At 38.0% G+C, this 14170-nt stretch overlaps 1 protein-coding gene across 1 annotated transcript in view; it reads left to right on the forward strand.

The window, feature by feature from the left end:
* The window catches only part of CFAP36 (cilia and flagella associated protein 36), a 28734-nt gene that overhangs the window by 13946 nt on the left and 618 nt on the right, over positions 1-14170 (forward strand). Inside the window, exons 4-9 of the mRNA XM_045788005.2 lie at positions 2949-3063; positions 6685-6772; positions 8452-8503; positions 10769-10871; positions 13623-13762; positions 13945-14094. Of these exons, the coding sequence (XP_045643961.1) occupies positions 2949-3063; positions 6685-6772; positions 8452-8503; positions 10769-10871; positions 13623-13762; positions 13945-14094 (648 nt within the window). The remainder of the gene's footprint in view (positions 1-2948; positions 3064-6684; positions 6773-8451; positions 8504-10768; positions 10872-13622; positions 13763-13944; positions 14095-14170) is intronic.

The following is a 14170-nucleotide window of genomic DNA, read 5'->3' on the forward strand; positions in this document are numbered from 1 at the left end:
CCTATTCTTTTAAATTTATTAAGTTGTGTTTTATGGCCTAGAATGTAGTCTGTTTTGGGTGAATTTTTCATGTGTGCTTGAGAAGAACGTGTATTTTTCTGTCTTGGGAGAAATGTCCATTTGATCAGGTTGACTGAAGGTGCTGTTCGGTTCAACTATGTCCTTTCTGATTTTTCTGCCTGCTGGATCTGTCCGTTATGGATAGAGGGTATTGAAGTCTCCAACTATAATTATGAATTCATCTGTTTCTCCTGGTAGTTCAGTCTATTAATGGAGTAGTGTAAGTACATGAAATCACTTGTACCTTTCAAAACTATGGTATGATGAACTCTAAGCAGATATAATAACAGGATAACCTTAGGCTAAGTGTGAATATATTTGAATGTCTTATAAACTCATGTAAATCAGATTCCTAAATACTCACTGTTCATTTTTTTTTGTTAATGTGCTTTTCTCAAACATAGATACCATCACATTTGCTTTACCTCATAGTCTTCTGTCAAAGTAGTTTGACATTTCAATTAATTTAATGGATACTTATGATTATTGTTGTTTTTAAAGTACTTGCCAGTTTTTTGAAGTAACTCTTGTATTTAGTTCCTCTAAGTGCCTTTATTGGAAGCTCTTATCCATTTCCTTGAACCAGAAGAATCCCCTGGCTGTAAAGTTGTTAGGTTTAGTGCACCATTTTGATATTTAACCAGCCTCAACAGGACCAGAACAATTACTTTTACAGATACTTTTCAGTTTAAAAAGTGCTTTCTCATTTAATTCCAACACGCAGCCAGAAAGTTATTATTATATTTTTTCATGCTAAAATGCAAATTTTTCATATTGTAATACCTCTGAAATGAGAATGTATTTTGCACTGAATGACATTTTATAATTTAATTGGCAGGGTTTTTTTTTTTTTTTTCTTTTCTAGTTGGTACAAGAAGTAAAGGCTTATTTTACTAATCTGGAGTCTTAGATGCAACAAAATACTGTATCACTATTATTATTATAGTACCAATTTGCAGATGAAGAAACTGAAGCTCGGAGGACTAAATGACATTCCCAGAGTCACACAGCTGGTGCATGGTTAAGCTGGAAATGGCTTTTGGTATCAAGGGCTCATTTTCTTCCAATGTGTCAATGGTTCTCGAGCTTTAATGTTATAAGAATTATCTGTGGAGATGCACGGGCACCCACCTTCTGGTATATGTGCTGCCGAAGCGAGCACGGCACCCATCCTCTAGAAATTTAGATTCATCATGTTTAGGGCAAAGCTTAGGAATACGCATTTCTTAGATGCATCGAGGTACACATGTGAGGATCAACTCAAACTCTGACTTGCTGTTAGAAGCTCCAGTTGATACATTGTTAATAGCTGTTAACAGCATTGCCCTTCAAATGTTTATTATTGATGAGGATAAAGTCCTTAAGGAGTCTAGGAAGCCCCAGAACAAAGTTACAGGGGGCATAAGCCCATAAAGGTGTCTTGGCAGACATCACTAATCTATCACAGAGACTGTCCACAAGCGTTTTCAATACTGAGCTTTGGGCAGCAACTTTCAGTCAAGCCTATCTGCTATGCCTTGCTGTGGGTCTTTTGAACAGTGTATGTGAAATTAAGGGAAAGAAACTTTCCATCATTTTTTTCTGCAGTTGGCTCCTCATAAATGTCAGAGAGCTGCTTTTGCGTTTTGTTTTGCTTTGCCATACTGCGGTTGTCTAGGGTGTGAGCCGGTTGCTGGGGGGAGGGCTCCTTCCTCTTTGATTAGAGCTCTTTGATAGAGCTTTTGTTGATGTGTCTGACGTTGCTGCAGCCTGCCTGGTGGACAATAGCACACCCTTGGTTGCCTCTGCATGATTTTGTGTGTTCAGCTTTTACATTAATATCACGTAAGCTTGAAATAAGATTTTAGCCAGGTGCCTAAATTTTGAGTGCTTTCTTCTGGGTTTTCATACATTGCAAATCTTATTCTACATGTTATTAATTAGCTTGGGAATTGGTTTGCTCTTTAATACAGCAATAGCTCCCAGTAGTTAAGGAAGTGTTAATTTGGGCACTCCAGGGTAGACGCCTTCATTATTTCACTTAATTTATCACATTTTGTTTCATCCAGAAAATGATTTCACGTCATAATTTCTAACTTACCTCTTACATGAAACTTCTAAATACAAGACAGTTGTGTTCTCACATGACTAATATCTCATTACACTTATTTTCCAGACTCCATTTTTTTCCTTTTCCTTTTTTTAAAATTTTTTAATTTATTTTTTTAAATTTTTATTTATTTATTTATTTTTTTAAAGATTTTATTTATTTATTTGACAGAGGTAGAGACAGCCAGCGAGAGAGGGAACACAAGCTGGGGGAGTGGGAGAGGAAGAAGCAGGCTCATAGCAGAGGAGCCTGATGAGGGGCTCGATCCCATAACGCCGGGATCACGCCCTGAGCCGAAGGCAGACACTTTAACCGCTGTGCCACCCAGGCGCCCCTCCTTTTCCTTTTATTCAACTTGGTACTTCTATTAATTAAGGGATAATTTTGTAGTTACCGATTTATTATTCACAGTAAATTTCAGGTGATAGAAAAAAAACCAAATAGGTATCGTTATTTTGGCTGCAAAACAAATCTAGATACTGAAGTGGTGACCTTAAAAAGTAAGCCTAATTTGTGTGTTGTTTTTCAGAGTTACTCAGCACTGGCTCATTCGGAAAATATATCACCATTGTCAGCCTTAGCTTCTTGGAGGCCTGGGGGTTGGGAGAGTCAACCTCTTGAGAACCTTACATGAAAGGCTTTTAGAATCTTAAAAATTTTCCTTTTGAGTCATCTGACCATAAATAATAATACAGCATTCTTGAATTAATAGAAATTATTTGCCATAGAAATGATCTGAGTGTGTGGAAATAGTTTTAAAACTTGAATCTTCGTTTAACTTCCAGACTTCTTTCCGTAGGCCATTTTGCAACCTGTGTTGGCAGCAGAAGACTTTACTATCTTTAAAGCAATGATGGTCCAGAAAAACATTGAAATGCAGCTGCAAGCCATTCGAATAATTCAAGAGAGAAATGGTAAAATGTTGAATTTAGAAATCTAAGTACTAAATGCGGGTTTTTTTCAGTTTTGACTATTCTGATTCTATTATGGTCTTAAATGTAGCTGCTTTGTATAAATGTATTTCAAATTTGCTGACTGGACTGAAGAGATTTAAGAATGTAAACTTTCCTGATCAGTTTGTGTTTGCTGTCTCAAAGAAAGCAGACCAGAATTTGATTTAATGATGTTTTAGGTCTCAGGGAGCTTGATTTTTCTTCCTAGCCATTTTGTTTATGAAATTCAATATTTTTGAATGGTCACAGTTTTAGTTACTGTTGAGAGAAGGTGACTAGTCTTTTCCTTCGTGCTTGTCATTGCTAGGACATTTGTAGGAGACAGTGGCTCTCCAGCATTAGTGAGCTTGGGAGTAGGTGGAGGGCTGCTGAAACACATATGCTTGTTTCCCTCTTCTGATTCAGTAGGTCTGGGGTGGGACCAAATGCTTTGCATTTTTAACAAGTTCCCAGGGATGCTGCTAGTCCTGGGACCAAACTGAGAACTGTTCTAGGGCAATGGGCAGGTATGATCACACTACCATCAGGGAAAGGAAAACAGAACTCAAAGCCCTACTAGCCCTTTTTAGTTAATCTGTTCCCTGACTCTCTTGTCTAATTTCGGTTTGTCCCTAGATTTTCCTGCTTTTGTTCCCTTCTTGTGTATTTGAGTTACATTTGACGTCTTGACTCAACATGTCTGAGTTTCTAACCATACTTCTTCTTATTGTATGATCTCCTTTTCAATCCAGATTCAATCCAGACTCTTACCTCCTTTCAGATTTCTGGCCTTTGTAACGTGACCTTAATATCTATGTGTTCCTTTGCTCGATAAACTGCACTGATATTCTTGACGATGCCTATATACTCGTTAATGGTTTGGCAGCAGGACCTTCTTAAAAATTGTTTCTTGAAGACATGAGAGGTATAGTTTAGTTGTACTGTTTGCTTTTAAGGGTCTGAAACATGCAGTAAGAGGCTTCCATTGTTGCAGGGCAAACATTGCACTGTTGAGGGAGCCCTTGTGGATTCTCCTCTCATCATGAGAGTGGAGACTATCTCTTAGAGCCCAACCACAGCCATAACCATCCTGTAAAATCCTAGGGTGCTGTTCACAGCAGGTGAGAGAGCTGATGTCTGTGTGTAGGAGATAACATCACCCTAACCCTGAATGATGGATGACACTGTGCTGTTGCTTTGGTGTAAATAAGTTTGGAAAACAGTCTGTTTGTCTTTCTACCATGGTTTACTTTATAAAATGGTTTTCTCTGAATGTTTCTGAAATTATGCTTTATTCTGACCTATGGGTTAGAGGATGTGAATAATTATTTATGTTATAGTTAAAATTGTTTGGGGGGAATCATTTTTTTTGTTTTTTGTTTTTTTAATTTTTATTTAGTTGACAGAGAGAGAGGCAGCAAGAGAGGGAACACAAGCAGGGGGAGTGGGAGAGGAAGAAGCAGGCTTCCCGCTGAGCCCGATGCGGGGCTCAATCCCAGAACGCTGGGATCATGACCTGAGCCGAAGGCAGACACGTAACGACTGAGTCACCCAGGCGCCCCAGGAATCAGTTTTGATAAAAGAGCTAGTGAACTTGATATTGGCACTCCTTATAGTTATCAGTTTGGAATTAACTGGAAACTCATTTAGACTTTAATATAAAGGGACGAAGTACATATAGCTCGTATCAGCCGGATGCCTCAGGCTGCCATTAGCAGAAAAAGCCTCAGTGAAAATGTCCTAAGCAGTAGGAAACCATCTTCTCACAGAACAAGAAGTCCAGAGGAAGGAGGGAAGGAAGACAGTCCATGTTGGTTAAGTTGGTGACTCAGTGATATCCTCAAGAACGCTGACACTTTCCATCTTTACACTCTGCTGTTCTCAGGACCCTCTTTCCTGATCGCCCTCTAGCTGCATTGGATGAGAGTAGCATCTCCTGAAGAAGAGGGGTATTTCTTCCCATACATCTCTTTTTGTTAGCAAGACAAAACTTGCAGGGAAGCCCCCAGGAGCTTCAAGACTGGGGTCACATGCTCTTCTGAAACCCTCCGGCAGGGGAGAGGAGACGGGACTGTGAATCACTCTCCTGTGGTGGGCTAGGGCTTGGCCTCTGAGTACTTGGCGGCGTGATAATTAACAAATCTGGCTTATATTTGCAAGGGAGATGAGGCAATGACGCGGAATAGGGCTGGTGTCAAACCACAGGGTGGGACTGTTGGCTTACATTCAGATAAACTCTAATACTTAGTTTCTGCCATAGCATTTGTAATACTTGCACTTAAGAATGTTGCTTCACTTAGATCCAGGAGTTAATACCTGACAGCAATGTTGAGTGTACTCAAAACTGCAGACTGTTTGAAAATTGTCTTTGTGGTAAGAAAAATTCTAAGGCTCTCTGGATTCTTGGTTGTATTTTATTAAAGGATTTTGGGGAAATGCAAATCAGAGCATTATTTTGATGGTTTTAAAGTATTGCATACTGTTGTATCATTCTTTCTTTAGTTCTTTTAATTTTCCTCAGCACTACTACCAGAGAATACTCACTGTATATCTTTTGGCTGGAAAAAGTGCAAAAATGCACTTGAGATTGGTTTTATAGATGTCAGTTTTCTGGTTGTGAGGCCATGGGGGGAAAACCGAATAAAGGGTACATGCAGAGCGTCTCTCTGTATTATTTCTTACAACTGCATGTGCATCTGCAATGGTCTCAAAATAAAAAGTTTAATTAAAAAAGGTATTTAAACATCAAGGGGATCAGAGTAATGAAGCTACGTTAATTTAGAGCAGATCCAAAATCCCATAGTCATCTGTGGATGAAGAAATGGAAGGTAAAAATTAAGAGACTTGCTGCCGATGTTGTGGGAATATACTAATTATAGATATGAATAGAACACTGATTACCAGTCTACCTGCTTCTTAGGAAGATGTAGGTAATAAAGTAAATTCAACCAATACTTAAAATTACTTGCCATGGATTACTATTTGCATTGGGCTGAAGTTGGTATTGCCCTGGTTTATAGATATTGGCCCAATATCTGGATAGGAGCTCCGAGGGCAGAAATTGTTTTATTCATCTTTATATTCCCCCTGAGTGCTTAGCACTGTGCTTTTTCCCATGTAGTAAGCAGGGCCCTTTTCAGCAGCATTTGCTGTAGTATGAATGAAGAGTATTAACATGCTGTTTAAATTAACAGAGTATTTTATATTTTGTCTTGTAAACTCTTTTCACACTTAAGAGATACTTCTGAGAGCATACTTTCATTATTAGGAGCTTAATGATTTCAGTGGTCTATCCTCGGTATATGATTAGGGAAGGTGATAGTTTATATTAACTAATTTTAATTGCTATATTATGGTTATTTTTAATAGGTAATACAAATAATTACTAAGAGAATTTCTAGGTAATACTGTGGGGTTTTGGTGGGCCTGATTCTGTAAAACAAGAAAAAGTAAAAAAGACAATAATTAGATAATAGCTTAGAACATTTTTTAAGTGAAAGCTATTAATAAACTAATTCGTACTTCTTGATGAGTTAGAATACTGACCAATAAATGTTTTCAGTTGAGTTCATATTCTTTTGTGTGGTCTTTGATTTTGAACAGGTGTATTACCTGACTGCTTAACAGATGGTTCTGACATGGTCCGTGACCTTGAACAGGAAGAGATGAAAATCCTGAGGGAAGTTCTTAGGTATCCTTCTTTAATTGTTTTTTGAATGAGTCATTAGTAATATTGTGATATGATCTGTATATGTTTTCTACCCTCAAAATATTATGAACTAGTGAAAAATAACTAAATTCTCTCCTGAAACCCATAAAAAATGATTTATCATTGTATTTGTTTATAACTATGTATAACATTTTTTAATGGACAGAAGAAATGATTTTCAAGTGCCTCATTACCATATCTGCCTAATTGGGAGGGGCTTATCTCCCTCCCTATGGGAACAGGAAACAGCCAGTAGACCCAAAAGCCTGGTGAGCAAGACACTCCATGGCTTCTGGACCTTGGTATTTAGAGGTGGCTCATTGCAGGTGTCTAACAGCAGGAGGCTGGACGTTCATTCACACTCCACAGACCAAATAGCTGACGGGGTGGCAGGTAACCTGCAAGGGAAAAGTGGACAGTGGGAAGTGTCCATCCCAGATGACTGTCTTGCCGGTCTCTTCCTTGCCCCAGTTACATGATTCTCAGCCAAATTCCTGGCATGAAGTATGCAGGCCTCTAAAGGAGCATTTCTTTTTTCCCTTGAGACTGTTGTCTCTTGATGCCTCTGGGAGTTTGGGAAGGGAGCAGCAATTGCAATACCTAATTTTTAAATCTCCTTTGAGAATGTATAGGCTTGGGGCAGAAGGATACTTGCAGCCACTGTGTCACCTGCAGAATGTGGCCTTGTCCTTTGGGAGCCCTTCCTTTCTCTTCAGCTCTAACCACACATAGGACCATCTTCTAGCATCCTCTAGTTCTGCCCCTAGCCATCTTGTCCTCAACCCCAAAGCAGAAAGGAGGACAAGGCAGGGTGGTGATTAGGAAGCTGGGTCTAGTGGGGAACTGTGGAAGGAGCTCCATGACTTAGTGATTAATTCCAGGGGATTTGAGTAGTTGTGGGGAGGGAGGTAAGTGCTGGTAAACCCAGCCTCTTCTGGCCACATCCTGTTTTCCACAGCAGGGGCAGATGGGAGCCTGAGACCACACAGAATGCTTTGAGTTTATAGGTTTGAAGAGTTAAGGATATTGTTGATAGGTTTAGAGGACTGGTAGTTTTGACTTGAACTGGTTGCTTCTGTTGGTTGATGGGTGGTCTGAAAATTAATCAGCAATGTACTTTTAGATTTTATTTTCTAATGGCTTTTGAAGGGAATGTACTCTGTAAAGTAGTAGAGCTTAGTTATGAAGGAGAGTTGAGTTGGCTATTTTCCTAAATCAGAGGGCTTCAGTGAGCAGTTTACAGTAGCCGATAGGGCTTTGGCATAATGTATGAGAACTTTGTGATAGCTCTGGTGCCACTGGAAAAACTAAAATGAGGGGAGAGATGGATCCTATCACTTTAAAGTGAGAGATAAGACTTGCCATTCAGATTTGGGTTTAGGATTTCAAATCTGTAGGTCTTTGTTCAGCTAGGGGTCATTCACATTTCCAGAAGAAATGGGTGAACTGTAGTTTATGTTACTCTATTACGCTGTGTATGCCTATTACATATGTCTTTCTCAGTTGTTCTAAGCTGCTTTAAGAAAAGCCTGATTATTTCCATCTTGGTTCAAAGTTCCTTGCACATATTGTGAGCTTAATTTAGCATGTTGCTTGTTGGATATTTGTTCTTTGACCAAAAAAGAAAATTTACTTTTCTACCTTGTTTTTGTATATTTCAGAAAATCAAAAGAGGAATATGACCAGGAGGAAGAAAGGAAGAGAAAAAAGCAGGTGCCTACAGAATGTATTAGTATAACAGAAGTATTTCATTGCTGTTACCCTTTCTTTTTAAGTAAACTCACCCAGCATGGGGCTCGGACTCATGGCTCCAAGACCAAGAGTCGCCTGTTGTACTGACTGAGCAGCCAGGGGCCCCTCATTGCTGTTATCTCTTAAGTTTATACCTAGGCTTTGCTGCTTCTGTGGGACTACACGGTTCCTCAGAGGATTATATTCTCTTGGCAGTTCTAAGCATTTATATGTGACTTTATAGCCATATTCACTTTATAACCCATGCAGCAACCTACCTTTTAAGTACCCATTAAACACGGAGATGAACTACAAAAAATTGTAATATCATTCATATTATGAGGGATTCCTTATAAAAATTCCCCTTAATTTTATGACTAAGGGACAATTAAGAATAATATTTTACTTTCTCCCTCTCTTTGATTCTTTTACTGTTTTGAAAGAGCAACTACAGTTACCCTTGAGGGTCCCTTGCAGACTTGAACGTTATCAGCCTGAAGCAGAATGAGTCAATTATGATATTCCCTGGCATACTATTTTTCCATTAAGAACTGTTTCCATAAAGTGCCTAATCTTCCCTAAGGATAAACTAAACATGTATCTGGCTGAGATGAAGGAATCTAATAATTATTCTTTCCTCTCCTCTGCTCTAGCTGCCTCTCTTCTTATGTTTTCCCAAATCTCTCTGAAGGGAAAGGGAAACCGAGTATAAACTTTCTCTCGATCACTCAAAAGTCATTCTCCTTCCTTTTCCTTTTTCATGATACACGCGTGTATCATGCGCTGTCTTTAAAAAGCCTTATTTTACTGAAAGATACCCCATGAAGAGTAGAAGAAATAGAGATGTTTTAGGATTAAGAGGTGATTTATGTATCTTTAAGTAAATCTCCTTTTAGTAAATGGAGGTGCAATTCATAGATGCTAATATTTTTAAATGTAAGAGTATAGAACAGGGACGCCTGGGTGGCTCAGTCAGTTAAGCATCTGCCTTCAGATCAGGTCATGATCCCAGGGTCCTGGGATTGGTCTGTATCAGGCTCCTTGCTCAGCGGGGAGTCTGCTTCTCCCTCTGCCTGTGGCTTCCCCTGCTTGTGCTCTCTCTTTGATACATAAATAAATAAAACCTTTTAAGAGTATAGAACAGAAATCAATTATCATATGGTTTCACTTATTTGTGGAACATAAGGAATAGCAGGGAGGACATTAGGAGAAGGAAGGGAAAAATCAAGTGGGGAAAAACAGAAGGGAAGACGAACCCATGAGAGACTATGGCTTCCAGGAAACAAACTGAGGGTTTTAGAGGGGATTGGGTAGGGAATGGGTTAAGCCTGGTGAAGGGTATTAAGGAGGGCACATATTGCATGGAGCACTGGGTGTTATACGCAAACAATGAATCATGGAACATTACATCAAAAACTTATGATGTACTGTATGGTGACTAACATAACATAAAAAAAAAAACAGAAATCAGCTCAAAACTGCTATCAGAAGACATTAGTATTAACTCTCTGGCTTATAAGCAAACTATGTTTGGCTTCTTGAATAATGTTATGTTTTAGGGGTTATATGTATGGGTTTTTTAAAGACTTTTTTTAAAAAGACTTTTTATTATAGAAATTTTGAAGCACACAAGAGTAGAGCTGATAGTATGGATAATGAATATTCCTGTGTCTATTACACAGCATATAGGGACTTATGACATGAGTTACCTAACAGGCTACATGTGATTAAATTTTCCTCAGTTTTTAGGAAAAACAAATTACCAGTTTACTTAGTTTTTTTCCAAGATTTAAATGATTTATTTGGTTTAAATATACTATCCCATTTTAGAAATGGAAATAAACCCATTTATAGCTTCTGGAGGCATACCATGGTAGTGGTATATAGATTAAGTGGAAAAACACCTTGTAATTCAGTGGATTTCTTTCTCTTATTAGAGTATTTTTGGTCTCTTCCTCAAGGTCACCTGAGTAGTAAGGGTGAAGTCCGGGTTTGAACCTAACTTCTTGCTAAGTCCAAAGTCCTAGACATACTAGTTAGTTACTCTTAGCACTTAGAGAATGTTTATTACCTCAAAAAATAAAAGATATGCTGGAAACATCTTAAAAACTTTGGAAAATCTCTTGTTCATTATCTATTTAGTAGACAATGTATTTTTTTTAAAGTAACGTCTTTGGATCCCTTAAGTAGTGAATTAGTCAATATTAATCTATATGTTTTTCTAAATTGTATTATGGATTTTTGAAGTTATCAGAGGCTAATACAGAAGAGCCTCCAGGGCATGCTAATGAAACTGCAAAAATGAAGACTTCCCAAGAGGATGGTGAACATTTTGCACACCCACCCTCAGGTAAGGTTGAAGTGTATTGAACTTTTGCTAACAAGACGGATACTTAAGTGTTACTTTCTCATACCTACTTAATCTTCAAAACCCCTGGGAGGGAGTGTTGAATGGCCATTGGTATTTAAAATTCTTTTTTAATTTAGCTATGGAGGTTGCAGGTAGGAAATACTCAGATGACAGCAAGGGTGTAGTCCTCAGATTTCTAAGTGAAGCCTGGAACCCAGAGCAGTGAGTGAAATTCCTTGAGAGGGCCACCAGCCTTTGTGCCACGGCCACAGCATCCAAGATATGTGCACGTCGCATTTGTGTTCTCTTCCTTGACCGCAGTTACATAGTGTTTGTGAGTTGGAAGCTGAACTTGGAAAGGTTATATTAGTTATTCCTAATGAATTAAAGCATAACTAGAAAACAAGAAGTAGCCAGTTGATCCAGATGTTTAGTCAGGAAATACTGAAACTAAAATTGATGAGAATCCTTGTGGAAGATGTTAGTGGATGAATTTGTACGATATATGGCAAATCCATTTTCAATATATTCTCATTTTCTTTATAAGAAAACAAGTAATTCTGAAACAGAAGTTGAGTCATGATCATGAATTCAATTCATTTTATCATGCATTTCTCTGGTTTTCAATAAATGTTCTTTTCTCATTTAAAAAGAAAGCCACACAACTGTGAGGTGGGTGTTATGATCTTTATTTTTCTGTTGTCTTATTATTTTTGTTTTAGAAGAAACTCGAGGAAGTTGAGTGACTTGTCCAAAATCACTGAGCTTTTAAGTGGTAAAACTGTAACTTTCTTTGGTCTTCTGCCTCTAAATCTTGTGTTCTTTTACACTTTAGAAGATTTAGAAGAATTTTTATAATTGAGATGAGATGGGTTTGATATTTACCCATTGATTTTAAGGAACTGTACTCTTAGTTGATACAACAATGGGGCATATGCAACAGAAGCAGTTTTATGGAGTTACCTTGCTTCTTTCTTCCTAGCAAATTTAACCATTTTTCTTTTTTCATAATCAGATTCTAGGTAGAATAATCTCACTTGAACTGTGTTTATGAAAGCACTGGCTTTAGATTTGTCTGAGCACATAGGTGGCACAGAACAGATGGCAAATAATTTCTAAAGTAATGACTTTAGTTTTCAAAAACGATTCTATTTTTTAAAAATGGGTATATCTGATATTCCAGGAAATCATTTCATACAGTGATGGAAGTCCATTTTGAAGACCTAATTTGGGAAGAATCAAAAAGGAGTCTGACTTCCTTTTTAATTCCTTTTTTTTTGTGTTTCCTTGGTTCCTGCTAGAAATGGATGGCATCTGTTCTCAGATTGATGCAAAGAGTTGCCAGAGATAAGATGATCTTTCTTTAAGCTCCCTGGTTTTCTGATTGTCTATTCCTAGAAATCAGAGAAGATAAGTGTTTTGGTTTCAAGTACTTTCCTCTCTAGGTGTGAGTTAGAATATACAAGATGTTCATAACTAACACACTCCAGGCAAGAACTATCCTGAACAAGTAGGTGAATTGAATATAAATGCTTATGTGCCTGGGATCCCCCTCCTCAGAAGTGAATGGAATTGTCCCTTCTTTGGGTGTGTGCTTCCATATGTGGGGGCTAAGCCTTCCTCTCTGTCAAGTCACCATCAGTAAGAACGGCATATTTAACTCTTGTTTGCAGTCACCGACTTGCTTGAGCATGTCTTTCTTTCTCAGCTCTGTAGCTCCCTGTCTCGGCTGGTTGGAGCTTAGCTACAGCCTCATCTCTTCTAGGGAGACTTTCCTTACTGTCCAAGAGCCTGAAGAGCGTTTCTTGTTCCAGCCTCCCTCGCACTGCCCTCAGTGCACTCACTCCATGCTAAAGCCATGGTCCTTTGGCAAGTTTTTTGCTCCTGCAGAGTTGTATTTCCAGTTTTACTGTGCTATCAAGATTTTTAAACATTTTGAGACATGTATATCATGTTCGCACATCCTTTTGGTTCTTGCTATCTTTTTTATGAGTCTTTTCTTGTCTTACTCTGCTTTCATATCATGTACTTACCCTGAAATTGTTTTATCTTCCAAAAAAAAAATCGCCTTGTCTTATAATAAAAGATGGCTCAGAAAAGCAATTAGCATGTTAATCTTGTCTCTTAGCACAGTCACCAAATAACTGGAAAATATTGAGTGCTCTGTTGTATCTAAGTTCTACTTAACTTTAAATTCTTTACATTTTCTTAGTGTTAGTAGGTTTATTAAAGTTATCTTCAGTATGTATTACAAACAAAAATTATTGATATTATTGGCACTTACTTGTCCAGTACAAAAAATTGTAGCTTTAACTTCATTGTTTTGAAAATACAGGATCATTTACATAAGTTTTTTCTGTAAGCAAAAGTTCGGTAACCAATTACAGTATCAGTAAGGGATTTTATGTTCTGTTTGTTTAGCTTATGAGGCAGCCTTGTACTACAGTATAGTATAGTTGTAATCTTTAGACAAGAATTATACTTCTTGTAGCTGTAGTGCCAAACAGCAGGAGCTTGGTTTGTGTTGAAATGTCATTATTCATGAGTAACAGTTCAAGCTTCTTGAGGACAGAAACCATGTTTTTGTTCCCACCCAGTGTTTGAAACAATATAGGCATTGAATCAGTGTGTGTTGATTGAAAGTGAGGGAAAAAAAGTGAGAAAAAAAAAACACTAGGCATTTTGGTGAACCAACCTAATACTTAGTATTTCTTATAATATTCTAATTGGTCTTTATTTAATTACCGCCAGAAGTTAAAGTGCATTTTGCTAATCAGTCAGTACAACCTTTGGCAAGAAAGCTGGAAATGCTGCCTGAAACTTCCTCCTTCCCACAAAAAGGCCTGAAGACCCCTGGCTTAGAACATGCAAGCATTGAAGGACCAATAGCAGTAAGTAAAAAACATTACTTTTTAAGAACTATGAACAAAATGACAAAGTACTGGGAACAAACAACGTGAACAGCCATACTGTTATCTTGAACTCAGATTTTGAGTTTAATCAGCCAGTGGTTATCTGTGCCGCTCATTATGTGGACTTGAATTTAAATAATTCCTTCTCTTTTTTGACCCAGAATTTATCAACACTTGGAACAGAAGAGCTCCGACAACGAGAGCGCTACCTCAAGCAGAAGAGAGATAAGTTGATGTCCATGAGAAAGGATATGAGGACTAAGCAGATACAAAATTCTGAGCAGAAGGGAAAACCTGCTGGGCAGGCAGAGGTATGGCTAGCTTTAGTGTGTCAAACTTTGCAAATCTAGAGGTGGAATTGTCAAGATCGGAATGTGTGCAAGACAG

The sequence above is a fragment of the Ursus americanus genome, chromosome 7, assembly GCF_024610735.1.
Source record: "Ursus americanus isolate L20-20 chromosome 7, mUrsAme1.1.p, whole genome shotgun sequence".
In the NCBI taxonomy this organism is placed as follows: domain Eukaryota; kingdom Metazoa; phylum Chordata; class Mammalia; order Carnivora; family Ursidae; genus Ursus; species Ursus americanus.